The sequence below is a fragment of the Hordeum vulgare genome, chromosome 2H (assembly GCF_904849725.1).
Source record: "Hordeum vulgare subsp. vulgare chromosome 2H, MorexV3_pseudomolecules_assembly, whole genome shotgun sequence".
NCBI classification, from domain to species: domain Eukaryota; kingdom Viridiplantae; phylum Streptophyta; class Magnoliopsida; order Poales; family Poaceae; genus Hordeum; species Hordeum vulgare.
In genome coordinates this window covers 618565242-618582621 of record NC_058519.1, presented here as the reverse complement: position 1 = coordinate 618582621, position 17380 = coordinate 618565242, and the positions used below count along the sequence as shown (strand labels likewise).

The following is a 17380-nucleotide window of genomic DNA, read 5'->3' as shown; positions in this document are numbered from 1 at the left end:
CGGAGGTGGGACCCACCACCCAGGCGGCATATGGGCGCGACCTAGGGGTGACCCACGCCACCAGGTCGCCTGGGTGCCTGGTGGCCCCCCTCCGACCCTTCTTCAGCCTGTCTTCGTGATTCATTCGGAAACTTCTTCCCCATAAATTTCAGCGCAGTTGGAGATGTTCTAATATGGCAACTCTTCATCCCATTTACTCTGCTGAATTTCGCGTCTGTTGTTTCTACACCGGAAAGTTGTAAACTGTGTAAAATAAGCCAAAACACTATAAGAACAGCATCATATTGTGAAATATATGAATGAATAGAGACAAGTTATGATACAAAATAGTGATGCATTTTGGACGTATCAAGTGCCACGTAGCTCCACCGACACCACGCCGTCGTGCTACCGGAGCTCTCCCTCAACCTCTCCTCCCTCCTTGCTGGATCAAGGCGTTGGTAACGTCACCGGGCTGCACGTGTGTTGAACGCGGAGGCGTCGTCGTTCGGCGCATAGATCGGAATCCACCGCGATCTGAATCGCTCCGAGTACGACTCCATCAACCGCGTTCTAGCAACGCTTCCGCTTAGCGATCTTCAAAGTTATGAAGATGCTCTACTCCTTTGCTCGTCGCTGGTTTCTCCATAGATAGATCCTTGTACGGTGTAGGATTTTTTTGAAATTACTACGTTCCCCAACACAGCCTTCACCTCGACTTTCGCCTCCCCAACGAGCTGAATGAGCTTTTCACTTTGATTTTGGTGGTATGGACCCCTTCGCCTCTGTGCATGTGCCACTACAACAAAATAGGCATGTAGATGTGCTCAATGTAGCTACTAGAGGCGTAATAAACCATCTCTAGCGGATTTTAGAGTCGCTCATTAAAGTGTCCACTCGTAGAAAATAGGGCTTTCGTTCTACCCGGATTAGAGCAATAGTCTCGGTCGCGTTATGAACGGGACTAATGTGAGCATTACTCCCGGTTCGGGCGGCGAGGACGCCGGACGGAGCTCGGCAGGCACCAGTCCTGGTTCGAATGGGACATTTAGTCCCGGTTGAAGACACCAACCGGGACTAAAGGGGTCGGGGCACGCGTGAAACCCTTTTGTCCCAGTTGGTGTCTCCAAAACATTTGCCTATATATATCCTCGCCCATGCTCGTCCTCTCCTCTGTTTTTTCCTCATAGAAGGTGAAAGGTGTGTGCTAGTTTATTTTCCCTTCCTATGCACAATACGTGCTCGATGAAATGTGTGAGAGCATGATGCCACTTGAGTTCACACAAAACAAACATGATATGAGGTGCTCGAGCCACACTTAAGCTTTCTCCTCTTTCTTCTCCTCTGTTCTTTCTCCAAGCTCGACCTTCAAGCTCCATTTTTTCCAAGATTTGTCTAGATTTGACGGCTCACCAACTATATAATTGTTCTAAAAAGATAGCAACTTCATCCTATCATCTCTCATTGCTAGTTTAACACATTTCATGCTCTAGAAGTAGAGTGATTTATGGGTTTTAGTGAAGGAGTGTATGTGGGAGTTTATTTGATTTAGATCCAATCTGAGCTTAAATTAACTGCTTAGTTTGCACATGTGTAGGGTGACACCCCGTACGCGTCCCCGTCCTCACTGTCGTCGATCGCCCGCGTCGATCTCATCGTCGCCACCGCCATGGTGAGCCTCTTGTTCTTATCCTTTTAATAAAATCTTACTTGTATGATTTAGATAGTTACTTGTATAATTTTCTTACTTGTATTATTGTTTGTTATTATATAATGACATGGTTTTGATATCCGCACACGCCGGCTCTCGTCTGGTCTATAATTTGAATGTGGTATATTATCTTTTGTAACTATTTATTTTATTTACTGTTTATGACAATTATGCCGACCAACTTGATATAGATATTTTTATGTAGGAGGTACGTGAACCGAAAATTCCAACCGACCCTCTTGTTGAGTGGTTAAATTTAGTTGAAAAAAATAACTATTTGAAATAAAAATTGAAAATAATTGAACAAGAGAAGATGAAAATGAAGTTGCATGTTGCCGATGTCGTCGATCTACAAAAGATCCACATGGATGCAATGCGCTTGAAGATTAGAAAGGTTAGAAAATATGTCATTGATAAAGAGACTTGGTATCATTATGTTGTTGGATCAATTGTTACCTTAGTTCCGATTTTGATCGCATTTGTTGATGCATTTAAATGTTTTACATAGTTGTATGTTACTTTCAATGTATGTTTTAGATGCTCTATATAGTTGTATGTTGTTTTATGAGAACTATGTATGAACTTTATGCATTTATTTTTACAGTAATAACACTTGATCACTAGTGTACTTTGGTTTTAATGTGATTAACTTGTATTAATTTGGTCATTTTTTTATTCATGATGTTTTGTAATGGTTTTTGATATATTTAATTACATAATGCTGATGAACCGGTAATGGATGTACGATGACCGACGCACTATCGGGTATATTACGGGCCCGCATAATTTTATCGGTGTGGCTCAGGCAAACAGTCTGAATGGTTTTATGTGTTGTCCATGTATCGTCTATCGGAATAAGAAGGATTACTCTTCCTTGAAAATCCTTCACACTCACCCGCTTCAGTCGAGTTTCATGCCCATTTATAATTGTTGGACCAAGCATGGAGAAAGAGGGGGTATGATGGAAGACAATGAAGAAGAAGAGGATGATGACAACTATTGTACGCTTTTTGTCCGTTTGGGTCGGCCGCCCGCTCTGTGTACGCCCTTTTTTTGGGTCGGTCGTGCACCCAACGCGGACGACCCATTTTATGTCCGCATATTTAGATTAAAAAGGCCTCCATGCCAACGCCCAAGAGTTCATGCCGGCACGCCAGCGACCGGCATACATTGCCAGCCTACATAAAAACACCATGCAGTTCATGTTGGTACACTTGCCTCGGTCGGCACACATGCGAGCACACCAAAAGGGGTGGGAATTTGACCACGCGCATGTCTTCCCGTGGTCATGCCACCACACTTGTCGGCATGCAAAAAAGGGAGTGTGATCTCCGTCACAGATCACATCCGGTTGAACTTTTGTTCGGCGCCGACCTTCGGGTCTTGCCCAATGTCCCTCCAACACTCACAAAGGAGCTTGTCCTCGGCCGGCGTGTATGCCTTCGTCCGCTTGCTCTTGCGCTTTGGCTTCGCCACGGCAACAGTTTGGTTGGCGAGTTCCTCCTCGAACAAATGCTCCCCATCGATGTCCATGTCATCCTCCTCCTCCTCAAGGCCGTAGTCCTCCGGGAACTCATGGTCGAGCAGGAAGCCATCTAGGCCGACCTGATCTTGCATGAAGGCGTCATGTGGATCATTGGTGGCTTGCGTGAAAGGCGCTCGGCCGTCCTGGCTTTGGCTCTCATCGGGATCGTACGCACCAGCCGCCGGCACACCGCCTTCCAAGATCATGTTCTCGAGGAATCGGTTGGCCGTGTCATCGTCGACGACCGCCGGCATTCCATCGAACAGATTGCGGGCGCTGGTGAGCATGTCGGATGGCATCTTGCGCTGGCGTTTCCTCATGACTTCGGACGATGATCCGCCTGCCACCGGCACGGCGTTGAGGTCGATGGTCACCGGCGCCGGCGTGGAAGGGGCCACGATGCTCACCTCCGACGAGCATTCCCAAGAGAAGTGGGTGCCTTGCGGGTAGACGTGGAAGCTGGGAATCAACTGTGTGCAAAACGCGCGCGGCGACTCCGGCAGCATCATCCGAGGATATACTGATGAGCCCGTGTTGGCCGCGGCCGCAACAATGGTGGCGTTGACAAGCCCGTGCTGGCTAGGGTTTACCCCTAGGTACAACAAGGCCTCCCTGGTTGCCGCCTTCACCCGGGCATTGGTGTCTTCCTGCTCCGTGGTGGTGGCGATGGCGGCGGCAGCTGCCTCGCCCCTTGCATCCTACGCGTGCCTCCGACCCTTCCTCTTGGCCGACTCCATGGCCCGCTCCTCGGGCGTCGACTCCTTCTTCTTCTTGGGCGGCGCGACGGCCTTGCGGGGGGGAGGGGGGCTTACCTCTGGCTTCGGCGGCGACGGGGGGCGAGGCCATGGAGGCGGCGGCCGTGAGGTCGTCGTCCACAGCGGTGGGAGCGAGCGCGGGAGCGAGCGGAAGGGTTTGGGGGAAATGGAGGGAAAAAATGGCCGCTTTGCCGCCGACTTGCGGGCTAGGGAGGGAAGTAAGATTTGAAGGAGAAACAATATCGGGATATGTGTCGCCGACGCACGTGGCACTGCCTATGCAGTCTTCGTACCCCGTCGGTCGGCGTCGGCGGTGAGGTCGCCAAGGCCGACGACGCAGGCATCCTCCACCGCCCCACGGGTGGCGTCCCTCGCGGCCCTACTCGCTGAAGGGCATCTCAACTGTAGCCTGTCGTCTGTAGACGCCTCGCCTCTGGCTTTGCCGCTGCCTAGCTAGGTGGCATCCACCCCGGTAGCAGAGCAGGGCATCATCTCCATGGTTGGCCATTGTGCCTCTACGACGGCGAGGGAGATACAAACGAGGGCGAGTCAAAAAAGTGTTCAATTAGCATATCTGTGTGGTGCACGTGAGTTAACGATCCGACATCCCACTTTGAAAGTTTCCATATTTTCAAGGACCCTACTACCTAGCGGCGCCGCATATATGATTTCCCGTGCGGCGGCTGCTACTAGCCCACAAAATTGCTTCGTTTTAGCGCGAGCCTCATGACTACTCTACTCCCTAGGTTTGCAGTGGTAGCAGAGGTTGTCTTTTATTACAGTCTACTTTACTGCATGCATGTCAATCTTCACGGATGGTCTGACAGCACAGGCATGCAAGGCATTATCAAAAAGGAGTCCATGACCTCAAGGCGTTGCAAAAAGCAAACAACACGAGCATTTGTGGCAGCGTTAGCTAGTACTACTAAATTTTAGTAGCTTAGCCAATATTTACACATGGCCTAGCTCTAGCTACATGGATGAGTTGACTTCTTGTCCTGTATAAAATGTGTACTTGTCAAATTACAAGTAGCTACTCATCATATTACAAGTACTTTGTTACCAGATTACAACTGCTTAATTTCCATATCAAAACTAGATCTCATGTCGACATGTTTCGATAACTTTTTTTTTCTCGTACCTATCATATTTGCTGCACTTACTAAAAATAACTTAATCTCAAATTTTTGAAAATTGCGCATAAATATGACATCTCGGCATAATTAAAATGGCAAGCACAAACAACCTTTTTTAGGCGATTACACGTAAAAATATGACAACTCGACATATTTAAAACCGGTGACCAAAAAAATCTTTTTGATCATCATTTGTAAATATGAAAACTCGGCATAGTAAAACTAACATCTTGACAACTAAGTTTTTGTAAAATTGGCAACTATGCAATTTTAAACTACTACTAATAGTACTAGTACTAACCAGCTGCATTTAGCTAGTGAATAAGGTCTGCCAACACATGTTTTGTGTGTGACACTTTTTCTACGAATTTTCCGTGTGACGCTTTGCATGCAATGCATATGTTTGTGATATCATTTGCATATCCTTCTAGCCCACGTTGTTGTGTGCTGAAATATGGATACATGCGGCACAAGGTTTACATTGAGAAAAAAATGGCAATTAAGTTATTTTTTTAGGTAAGTAAGTGGTTAATAATACGACAAGTAAGTCTAAAAATGTGGCAATTATAGATGGAGAAAAAAATTCTCGAAACATGTCGAAATGGGGTCTGGTTTTAAAGATCTCGTCGCGACAAAGCCAACGGTGAAAACGGATCGTCAATCAAATTAACGGTTTTGGAGATAAAACTTTTTAAATTTCAAGGTAATAGAAAGAATTTTGATGACTTTATTACATGCATGCATGGTAAGGAGATGAAATTAACCGCATGAAAAGACTCATCGGATTATATAATACATGCTTTCCGAATGTTTAAGCATGTTTAGTTGACATATTACATTACGAAGTACTTGTCGATGCAGCGTAATTGCCGGATTCTACATCGGTGATGTTATACTAGTAGTGCATCATAATGCTAGCGCATTGTAGCATAGGACGTGATCAGTTTAGAATTGTAGCATGCTAGAAAGTATTGTAGGGTCGGCCTACTGTAGCCAGCCATAGCTTCTACTCTGTATATTATACGGTTCACTGTGCGCCACACGATGGAGGGTCAGAACCCGCCGCACGGGATGACTCGCATGCGCACACTTCATTATAGATTTTCCCTATTTTCAATGGTTAGTACTATAAACAGAATAAAATAAGTGAATATATATTCTAATGTATGTCTATATAAGTCTTTAAAGAGATATAAGTCTTTAAAGATATTCCACTAGAAGACTATATACCGAGTAAATAAATGAATCTATACTCTAATGTATGTTTATATACATTCATATGTAGTTTTTAATGAAAACTCTAAAAAAAACTTATATTTAGGAACGGAAGAAGTAGTTGAGATCTGTCATGCATGATACTACTTTCATTTTAAAATATAAGATTTTTTGGTAGGATAGTACTTCGCTCTCCTAGCGTTGATCGATCAGTTTTTATTTAGTTTTAAATCAAGAGAACAACTGGTGCCACGAATTAGAAAATATAACTAAGACAAGATTGGTCACACTGGATTTCAACTTATTTCTTTATTAGCATGGATACACGCACAAATGAAAAGGTACCGTGTACATCAATCAATCAACCTGTTGTTTTATTCCTATAATGCCCACCCTAATTTCGGACTATCGGGCAATTCTTCTGACACTCATCTTGGGAATGATAACACGGTGCACCTGGCTGAGTGACGCAACAGATGCACGCCCTGGTCTTATCCCTATAGGGTTCACCTTTGGTCTCACAATCCCTCTGGAGACACCATTTCACGGTAATTTTGCTATTCTCTAATGATGAGACTTGCGTTGTCGCGCTGGCCCGGCCATCTTCATAGGTGTTCTCGTGCTCTGGACGGCCTGTTACATAGGTAAAATATTATATAGTCATCAGTCCACACTATGCAAATTTATGTAGAAATAATATGATAGTGGTGTATGTATACTTACATTGTCCAACGACAATTAGGCACCCGATGACGAAAACAGCTATCTTGTACGCCACGCTCCCCATCGTAAATTCCAAGAACTGTATACGAGATTAAGAGATAGTTCTAGAGGCAATCTGAGGCAATGGCAGACCACACCCTCTCCTCAGTATATATAGGGGTTACAGATGTACTTCATATATGTACCTGACCACACCCAGGGAGTAATTAAGTACGGCATATGCATTAATTGTAATATTTCATATATGCACGCATGACAGGCCTGCGATGTGATTTGCAATCACACAGTTATGGTACAGTGCATATATTTATATATATAAAGAATGCGTACAATCACCTTTTAAGTATACGGTGATTAGTAACCATAATAGTATATATGCAAAAATTGTCTTGGCAAGAGGGTAAATAATTATATAATATGTTTAAATTTTGGACTGATTTTAGTCAAAAGGCAGGCAACAAGTACATGTCACCTTTTTTATTGACAATCAATACCATGATATATTATAGTAGCAAATTGTACATAATAGATATACATGAGCTGACTGCAGTGATTACAAAATAAAGTCTAAAAGAAACGAGTAGATTTTTGAGATCTTCAAACCCTTTCTTCTTTCATGACACAATTTTGTATTTTTCTAAAGGCGGCCATAGGAACGTAACATAAATATCAAACCATAAATCTATAAATACCAACTAGGGTCCTATTATTGTTTTAAATTTGATCCGCAATGCCAAGGCTGAGATACACACACGCCAACACGGTATTCTAAGGACAAAAAACCAAACAACCAGGTTGACATCGTTGGGAGTCGAGAGTACGAATCACCATTGCCGAGAACGTATCAGCCGGGACAGATATTGGGAGGACAATCCTCCACGCATCGACCATGAGAAAAAAAATCCAAAACCAATCTGGCAAATAAAGATCTGAAGGACCATACTTAAGACAAATTTAATCTTCCAGCACCACCATTGACATCGGGAAGAAGATCTTGTCGTCGAACAAAGGAACGAAGATTATTTATTATAGACGATGCCATCTCCAAATAAGAAGACGACTACCGAAACCCCAAACCAATGTACTAAAAATACTTCTATTGTTAAGAATTTCACTCATAGATCGGGTTCCCCACCCCTCCTAACACCGGCAAGGCCGGACGGAGGAGGTGGAACCGATCTATGGTGGAAGCGGAGGTGGTGGTGGCGGCTAGGTCTTTGGGGGGATGAGGCGGCGTAAAAGCAGCTAGGGTAGGGGCCCTGGTAACAATGCTAAGCTTGCCCATCTGGTTTTACACATGGAAGATGGCTGGATGAATGGCGAGTTGTTCTGGACCATCCAATACAATAAGCTACGCGGGATGGGCGATCGCTCGTTGTGTCCACGTCGGCAGCGCTACGAGACAAATAAAATCGTGGATTAGGAAAAAAGCGTGGCCGATTAAGCCTGTTGCGCGTCCCTACACAAAAATATCCCCGAATCGCTTGCATTGCAAGCTCAGCCTTCGTCTCCTCTGTTTCCCAATTCTTCTGCGGCCACTGACCCCTCAACCCTGCCGCCTCCTCTGCTATCCTTCCGTCACACCCCATGCCCGTCCTCGTCTCTTTCCATCCGCTCCGCTACCCTGTGCCGTCGGCCTCCCTCTCAGACGCTCAACCCGACAAACGCGACTGAGAGCAAGATCTGGGCCACCGCGCCTCGTCATCGCCTTCATCTTCCGCTGTGCGCCTCAACGTTGGCTACAGGGACAAAGGCCTTGCTGGCTCACACACAATAGGTAAGCGGCCAGCTGTGGAGGTGCAACAGCGGCCGACGGCGGTCGACCAGATCGGCGCGTCACGTGGCGGACACAAAGGCTGTCACATGTAGAGCAGTGAAAGGACGGCTTGGGGGTCGTGTGAGGTCTGGAGAACCGGTGGTTGGTGCTGCGCGATCTGGATGGGCGCGACCTGCGTCAGTTGGAGGCAAGGTGAAGACGTTGCCACGACGCCGTCGTAGATCCTCATTGTGCCTCCGGGAAAGGATCTCTTCGAGGATCCCCTCTTGTCCACGGGTCCGCGACCGAGGTGCTCGTAAATTTCATATTCCATTCCACTCCTGGAAACATGTACCTTTTCATTTGATGGAGTTCTGTTCTTATGTAATTTTAAGTCATATAGGGAGGACTCGATTTAAAGGAAAGAATTGCAAGGAGTTGTTTTTTAGGATGTTCCCGAGGCACTAAAGAACTCGCACTATCACTGTATGAAGGTATGTATATATTTGATCAAACTCTTCTGAAATGTGAATGCTTTTGAGGCATCAAACTAGATTGTCGTTGGATGTGTTTGTTCTTCTTACTGCGTAAATGAGTGATTTAGGTCAGAAAGTTGACTGCTGAGCTAGAGTGTCAAGGACTATACCATGACAGAACTCTAAATCATTCAGAAAAAACAGTGTACTTCTGCAACATGGCCAACCATTGAGATAGTCATGAAACATCCAGTTGCTCTATGGTTTGTCTGTTATAATTTCATATGCAGAAGGACTGATGCACGTAAGCACTGTCGGTTTGAATGTAGCAGAATGATGCTACAGAATGCTTGGTTCTTCACCATACTAAGAAATCAAATTGTTTTTCGGCTGGTAGGTTGTCAAAAGTCGTAAATGTAGTGAAGCATAGAGTATTAGTTGAACATGGTAGATGTAACGGAGCTCTATTATACTTAAAAGAGAATAATAAAAAATGTGAGGAGATCAAGAAGTTGATAGTTGAGCTGGACTGTTTGAGGAATTGGGTTCAGGAGCTCAAAGCCAACAACAACCGGGGCTTCAAAAAATATGTAAGCTCTCCTGTAGATTGGTTGCATGTTCTTTAATTAGCTATCGTTGTAGTCATTTATCATTTTCTTGTCCATATGTTTGTCACTAATATTAGTATACGGAAGGATTTCCTGTACATGATGTTTGTTTGAGAAAAAACCTTTAGTTATGGTTTCTCCATGTGAACTATTCTGACGGAAATATGTCAATCAGGTACTCCACTATTATGCAGCTCTAAAAGTAATTATTTGTCTTTAGAGACTACTTTGTGTCGATTCAGTTATATCTTTATTCACCTTTTTCAACTAGGCTGATCCATACTCTTATGGAACTAATTTTGGTGTGCCATAGGTAATAGGTGGTGAAATCTCTTCCCTCGAACTGATGAAAATATTTCCCTTTTTTCCTTGCAGCCTTACTAATTAGTTTTGCAACTCTGCTCCTACAGTATACATTTAACCAGTGATGGATGTGGATACACATCTGACATATGTTTCTGTTGTACCAGTGTTTCCTGGTATGTTTCTGTTCTTTTCTCAAATTTGCTTTCATTCCAGTTACTATTTGGCGCTCAGATACAAAGTATTTAGCCACGAACGTTTGAATTTATAGAGATGTTATCACACTTATAGTTAAGAAGCTTATGCCATATGATGGCAGTATTAACCCCTTCATGAAAATGTGTTTAAAAGGTAATGAAAATCAGCTGCTGGATGCTCATTTACGTTCCTTTTTTCCCTGTTCTTGTTGTACACAGTACAAATCAGTTTCCATAATTTCTGGTATGGTTGCTTCAATGATGATTTTTCCAGAAGCACTTGCCTTTGGAATTAAAGAAGATCGGTTTATGACACGGACCAGAGATCATACAAAGGGGTGAGCTAATTATGTTATATTGTGCTTCATGCTATTCTATCACGGTTTGCGTCTTAAAAATTTCCCTACAGATTTCAGGGCTAGAAAATATGCTAAAGACAGATACAGAGAAGACAATCAGTGCATCAATAACATTTATGTATATCAATGCAGTCTATGATGTATGCTGTCAATAATTATGAATATCAGTGCAGTCTATGATGTATGCTGTCAATAACATTTTATAATTCTTTGGTAACATCACCCAAAACTATTTATTTGTCTTCTCTATTTTATTACAGTTAACTTTGTTTTAGATAGGGTGTTAATAGAAAACATTCATTATTTTCATCAGCTATAAGTGTACATTATGCAAATGACAGTAACAAAAATAGCATGACCCAAATTCAGGTGAGGACCCAACCAAGAGACTGTTGATGAGATCAATGACACCATATGGATGGACAGGCAGAAGCGGAGCATCTCACGAAGCAGCCAACGAACAAGAGGAGCAAAGACATCATCTCTTGCATCGCCGTAAACATCCGCTGCTAGCAGTGTTTCAGCCGGTGAACAGGAGCAAAGACAACAACTGTTGTGTCCTCATAAACTTACACTACTGACCGAGCTTCAACCTGCTAGCCCCTCATGACTACAATTGGTTCTATGGCAGATTGGTTTTACAACTTTCTGTTGTGCAGGAGCAAAGACAACAACTGCCTTGTCGTCGTATACTTCCACTACTGGACGAGCTTCAACCTGCTAGCCCCTCATGTCTACAATTGGTTCTATGTCAGATTGGTTTTACAACTTCCTATTGTTATTCGTATGATATAGTGTTTAATCTGGTTAGAAATAATCCAATGCCCAAGGGGATCAAGGTCTCTGAAATATTGTTATTTGTTCAAAGTTGTTTGCTTGCTATTAGTTGTAAATTCCATTGCAAGTTCTTTGCTTATATGTGCATGATCGTCAGCAATTAGAGAAAAAGAGGTGGAAGGGTCGCTCGTCAATCTGGCACCACACAAACTTCTTCTCAGGCGGCGCCACCAGGTGGCGCCCCAACCCTTAGTAACTACTATGCTACAACCAGAATCAGAGGCGGACCACGATTTTTTTTTAAGGTGGGGCGAAGTCTCGCTAATAATATTTTTGATGCGAATCAAAAGAGTCAATACACACTAACAATGCACACTACAAATAAATAACCAAATACAATGAAAATGTAGACATGTTTCAATCAAAAAACAACTTAAAACATACCGATAATGAAGCTTTTAATTAATACGTCACTACAATCTGCTTGAATTAAAGGCTTCAAACTGCTGTTAAAAAATGCTACAAAATTTCAAAAAAATAAATAGAAATTACCTCCTCCCCTTTCCTTTGGATTTGCTATTCCCTTGCCCTTTCTTTCCAGCTTCTCGCAATCTGGCCGGAGCTGTGCCGGAAACAAAAGATATACGCACAATTAGCAATTTTGGGGGCAATTGGATGGATTAGAAGTGTGAGAAGTGAGAAGAGCGATGGATGCAGAGCAGCAGAGGAGTGGATGGATCATGGATGGCTCGTTCACCTTGCGCTATTGCTGCTGCTGCTAGGAGTGCCTAGGCCTTGCCGCTTGCCGTCGCGTGCCCTGCCCTGTCGCGGCTGCCCGGCTGCCCTGCCACAGCTGCCCGCCAGTCCCGCCTCGTCCTGGCGTCCGGCGAACTGACTAAGCCACCGCCGCCGCTGGCTGCCCCTTCGTCGGCTGCCCCGCCTGGTCCTGCGAGCTGCGACCTGACCAGCCGCCGCCATCAGCTGCCCCGCCTGGTCCTGCGACCTGACCAGCCGCCGCCGTCGCGCTTAGCTGCTTAGGGTAGGGTTCCCGTAGAGAGGATGGGTTGACTGGTCGCAGTCTCACAGAGGTGAGAGCGTCGCTCGCGTAGACGACTGGACGCTTAAAGGACTGCGTTGGCTATAAATTTTTTTTCTTAAAGGCCATCGGGCAGAACGGCTGGAGTATAAATTTTTTTTCCCACAAAATTAAGCCCACATGCAAAAACTGTCTTGGCAAGAGGGTAAATAATCATATAATATGTTTAAATTTTGGAATGATTTTAGTCAAAAGGCAAGCAACAAGTACGTGTCACTTTTTTTTGACAATCAATACCATGATATATTATACTAGTAGCAAATTGTACATGGTAGATATACATGAGCTGACTACAGCGGTTACAAAATAAAGTCTAAAAGAAATGATTAGATTTTTGAGATCTTCAAACTCTTTCTTCTTCCATGACACAATTTTGTATTTTTCTGAAGGCGGCCATAGGAATGTAACAGAAATATCAAACCACAAATCCATAAATACCAACTAGGGTCCTATTATTGTTTTTAATTTGATCCGCAATGCCAAGGCTGAGATATGCACACACCATCATTAAAGTATTCAACCAACATCGGCAAGAGTACCAACACGGTATTCCAAGGAGAAAAAAAATCAAACAACCAGGTTGACATCGTTGGGAGTCGAGAGTACGAATCGCTATTGCCGAGAACGTATCAGCCGGGACACATATTGGGAGGGCAATCCTCCACACATCGACCATGAGAAAAAAAATCCAAAACCAATCTCACAAATAAAGATCTGAAGGACCATACTTAGACAAATTTAATCTTCCAACACCACCATTGACATCGGGAATAAGATTTCGCCGTCGAATGAAGGAACGAAGATTATTTATTATAGACATGCCATCTCCAAATAAGAAGATGACTACCAAAACCCCAAACCAATGTACTCTTGACATGAATCCTCGAGTAAGTCTCCATGCACCTCTGGCAAAAGTAATGATGGCATGGAAGCTTTACAAAATCAACACCTGAGGGTAATCAAAAGACACAGATTTAGTTCTTACAAGATCCAGTCTCCTGACATGATGAAACTTAGATTGCCCACGATTAGTTGATTATTTCGCAGAAGGGATTAACTATTTTAAGTTTAGGCTTTGGAATGGTTCCTTGGTTCAATTAGCAGAGGCTCAATTATGTACATAATTATTAGTGCAAGAATCAATTACACCACAGGTGCTAGAACTTGACATGAATGATCACTTTAGTGCTACAACTTGTGGTGTACATTGAAGTGGTGTAAAAACTTGAATTTGCGGTGCAAATACAGTGCAAAAAATGCAGTACTACATTTTTATTATTGCTGTACATAATTAGCAGAGGCTCAGCTGTGCCTTGACGAATATGCAAAAAATGATATTTTTGTCAGGTTTAAAATGTTGTGCCTTGACGAGTATTAAATAGTTGAAACGAATTTTGAGCAAATATTTAGATCATAGTTATGTGATATTTTTTCCAAATTGAGGCCAGTATCGGCTTAAACTCGTGCGTATTAAATCATGGAACCCCAATTTGGCATTCGATGTATATATTTTGAAATGATGAATGGCCAGTCCTGAAAAAAAAAATACTATGTGCAGAAGACAGCATATTCAGACGAAAAAGTAGAGATAAATGATAATATAATGCAGAGCACAGTGCAAGAAATGAGCCCCAGGAAGAGTACCCGAGCATTAACTAGAGCATTCAAGTTACCTGTGTACTCACTGAAGCAAATCATGCAGGCATGAAGCCTGTGGAGAAAGGATTCATGACATTGCTCCTCATTGTAGCTGATCAACCGTTCAACAACAGACTCTGCGGACACAATCTCTTGAACAACCCGAACATCCACAGGACGCACCATACTATCATCAGCCTGTTGTATGACTAATCCATCATGAAAACCAAGATGAGAAAGCATAGAGCTCTGCAGCCATTGCACCCACCCATAAACAACTTCTTGTCCAGGTTGCTCGGCCCAGATAGAGTCAAGCATGTGACAAAGAGAGGAAACCTTCACGTTATCCAACCATTGTACACCGAGAGTGAAGTATGGAGGATGATGGCTTGGGTACGATGGAGGCATGAGGCATGTCAGTGATAGTGTAGCCAAGTGCTCGACACTAAAGTTTTCAAGGAACTGGCTCTTCGGGTCATCATCATCAACACCCTGGAATGCTTGTACAGATACATTGATACCATCTGGAATTTCACAATGCACCTGTATCTGCAAATAATTTGAAATGGAAAAAAGATGTATCATAATTTTTGTGTGTCGATGATAGTTACGGATTCCTGGGAGTCTGGGAGCAATTAAAAGGCAGTTGCACCTGGAAAGACCGCAGTCCAGCCTTTTCACCAAAAATGCATATCTTGTCTCCATAAATTGCCTCCAGCACTAACATCTAAGAAATAAACAATATATCACAGAATAAGATCACCTCGGCATTTGATTCAGTGTGAGAAATTTGCATTCAAGTTTGAGACGACCAATAGTCATCTTCTGTTTCCGAACACGGGTTGTTTGGCGTAAGACAATTTGTGTGATTTTTGTCTTGAAGATAAGAGTACTTCTATCCTATGCAGTAAACCAATTTGCTTATGAACCATTCGCATATTGTTCCCAATGCCACAACTTCCTCTGTTCTAATATCCAGTCCAATACTGAAACCAATTTTTCTATCCAGTCCAGTTCTGAAACCAAACTTCTATCCAGTCCAATTCTGAAAGAAACTTTTCAGTCTGGAGCCTGCGTGGTGAATGGCAGAGCAGCAAAATACTTGGATCTTACAGTCAAGTTGCAGCGTGTTCAAATCACAACGTCTGCATCACACATGAGAAACTACAAGGCAGAATCCTGTTTCTCTGCTCAGTTACAGCGCAATTGTTCTAACAAGACTTCGTCTGCGACCTCTATCTTCCGCTGGTAGGGTTTGCGGTGCGAAATTACATAAGGGCTAGGAAAAATTGTGCCCGATTCGGAGGACCGGCAGACGCCGCGATCAGGGGAGGGGTTTGTAGTGCGAAATCGGCCCGAGGGTTTATCGGCGACGAGGTTTAGGGCGAGGCACGGAGTTTCAGGAATCAGGTACCTCGTCTTGCTGGAAGCTGGTCGTTGGAGCGCAGCTGCTCGTCCGACAGATCGGGCTCCCCTCCCTCCTCGCGACCCCGCACCGCCATCTCGCGGAGCATCCTCGCCGCCTCCGGCGAGAGGTCGAGGTCGCCGTGAGCGCTCTCTGCTGCGGGTGGCGACTTGCGACGGTAGGCGTACGGGCGGATTCAGAGACTTTTTTTAACTCTTTTTATCAAAATGGCATGTGTGTTGCAACTGGAGAAAAAAACATCATCTTTAATAATGATGACCACATTATGTTCATATATCATCACATGATTTCGAAAAATTATTCACAAATGCAAGAAAATATTTCTTCTTTTAATTTTATTCATAATTCACAAATTGAAACAATGTTCATATTTTTTTTAAATATCATGGTTGTCAAAAAACTTGGTAACTCAAAGAATTATTCTGAATTTCAAGGAACATTTTTTAAAATATAGTATAATATTCCGATCCATCCGACAATTAATTCTTCAAAATTCACTCCGGTATATAATCAGAAAGACTCAGAAGCATTACTATTTAACTGCATACATTCAATCATTCGTGAACATTTTTACAAATTTGGGAACATTTTTAAAATCGAGAACATTCAAAAGACTAAAGGCCCCTACGAAAGATGAAAAAGGTGAGCACTGAAATGAGAAAGGAAAGAGTTCGGCGCCTCACCTTCCAGAAACGTGGGTTTGTTTCCTTTACAAATTTGGTTCTCTCTATGCCAACCCTTGTTCTTTTTCGTAAGACTAGCACAAATACCTGTGCGTTGCAAAGGAACAAATGGGACGTCTTTAATAACTCTCCTAGTTCGACTCACATTTCCACAACCTAAGACATGGTCCCGCTCATATTTCGTCGACCTACGGAGAAATACGGTTGATCGGGTTCAGAATGCATGGTTCGCACATGTGGTTCATTATGGATAAGTAGACTACATGGTTCAGACTCCCGATGTTGTTATAAACCAGGAAGGCAAATAATTTCAAAATTGGAGAGAAAATCATAGATGAATGTATTGAGTGAAGCCTGTTGCCCCTGTTGTCTTGAAGCTCCCGCACCAAAAAGCAAATGAGTGCAATGCTTTACAAATCTAGAACAAAACAAATCAAGGAAACTATTAATTTTTCTGATAAAGGACAAGGAAAATATCATAATCATGATACATTCATCCAAATCCTTCTGTGCGTGCAACAACCCAGTTCATCTGGTTGTGAACAACTAAGGCACATCCATATGCACACACCCACGTGACATTAGTTTAGTTACCAGATTGACTCCCACCATCATACCATTTTTTGAATCATATGGAAGGAGAGTTAGTCTCATGATGTATTTATATGGGAGTTTACCTCAAGCATCTGTGACTGAAACTGTCTTAGACAAACACACAAATACCTTGTGTGCAAAAAAAAAAACTGGCACGGACAAACACACAAACACCTTGTGTGCAAAAAACAACTGAGAACATCCACAAGCTATAACCAGTTATTCTATCCCTATTGACTTCAAATGAAAACATGATACCAAATGCTCAACTCTGTTCTCATATCAAATGGCTATTTAGCCACTAAAAATAAGGTGATGTATGGTTTGCGAGTCGGTACTAATACATCAGATTTCCTCATTCAAAACATGGTAATTGATAAGCAGACATAAGCATATGCTAAAATGGAGAAAACTCTCTGATTA

General features: G+C 43.2%; 1 protein-coding gene and 2 long non-coding RNA genes across 7 annotated transcripts; 1 reads left to right on the top strand and 2 right to left on the bottom strand.

Annotated features, from left to right (window-relative positions):
• Window positions 1-7118: 7118 nt before the first annotated feature.
• Window positions 7119-12643, bottom strand: LOC123427896. The gene is made up of 3 exons (XR_006622451.1): window positions 12278-12643; window positions 12073-12142; window positions 7119-7229 (listed from the first exon to the last, which is right to left on the bottom strand). It is a non-coding gene; the product is annotated as an uncharacterized LOC123427896 (long non-coding RNA).
• Window positions 7237-11625, top strand: LOC123427895. Of its 5 annotated transcripts, none has more exons than XR_006622448.1 (4): window positions 7237-10363; window positions 10479-10538; window positions 10659-10722; window positions 11113-11625. It is a non-coding gene; the product is annotated as an uncharacterized LOC123427895 (long non-coding RNA). The 5 variants fall into 5 exon arrangements; XR_006622450.1 differs by lacking the exon at window positions 10479-10538 and having other exon boundaries at window positions 7239-9294; window positions 10295-10363; window positions 10604-10722; XR_006622446.1 differs by lacking the exon at window positions 10479-10538 and having other exon boundaries at window positions 7239-9294; window positions 10260-10363; window positions 10604-10722.
• Window positions 12644-13069: 426 nt separating the features above from the next.
• On the bottom strand, window positions 13070-15829 carry LOC123430862 (E3 ubiquitin-protein ligase RNF14-like). The gene is made up of 4 exons (XM_045114698.1): window positions 15669-15829; window positions 14907-14981; window positions 14290-14803; window positions 13070-13565 (listed from the first exon to the last, which is right to left on the bottom strand). Exons 2-4 carry the CDS (start codon window positions 14979-14981, stop codon window positions 13420-13422), a joined length of 735 nt encoding a protein of 244 aa, XP_044970633.1. The 5' UTR covers window positions 15669-15829; the 3' UTR covers window positions 13070-13419.
• Window positions 15830-17380: the final 1551 nt, after the last annotated feature.

Coding starts and splice junctions, on each gene's coding strand:
- LOC123430862 (XM_045114698.1), bottom strand. CDS start 14,981: ATGTTAGTGCTGGAGGCAATTTATGGAGACAAGATATGCATTTTTGGT. Junction 14,804..14,906: donor CTGGACTGCGGTCTTTCCAG/GTGCAACTGCCT, acceptor AATTATTTGCAG/ATACAGGTGCATTGTGAAAT. Junction 13,566..14,289: donor TTGCTTCAGTGAGTACACAG/GTAACTTGAATG, acceptor GATTACCCTCAG/GTGTTGATTTTGTAAAGCTT.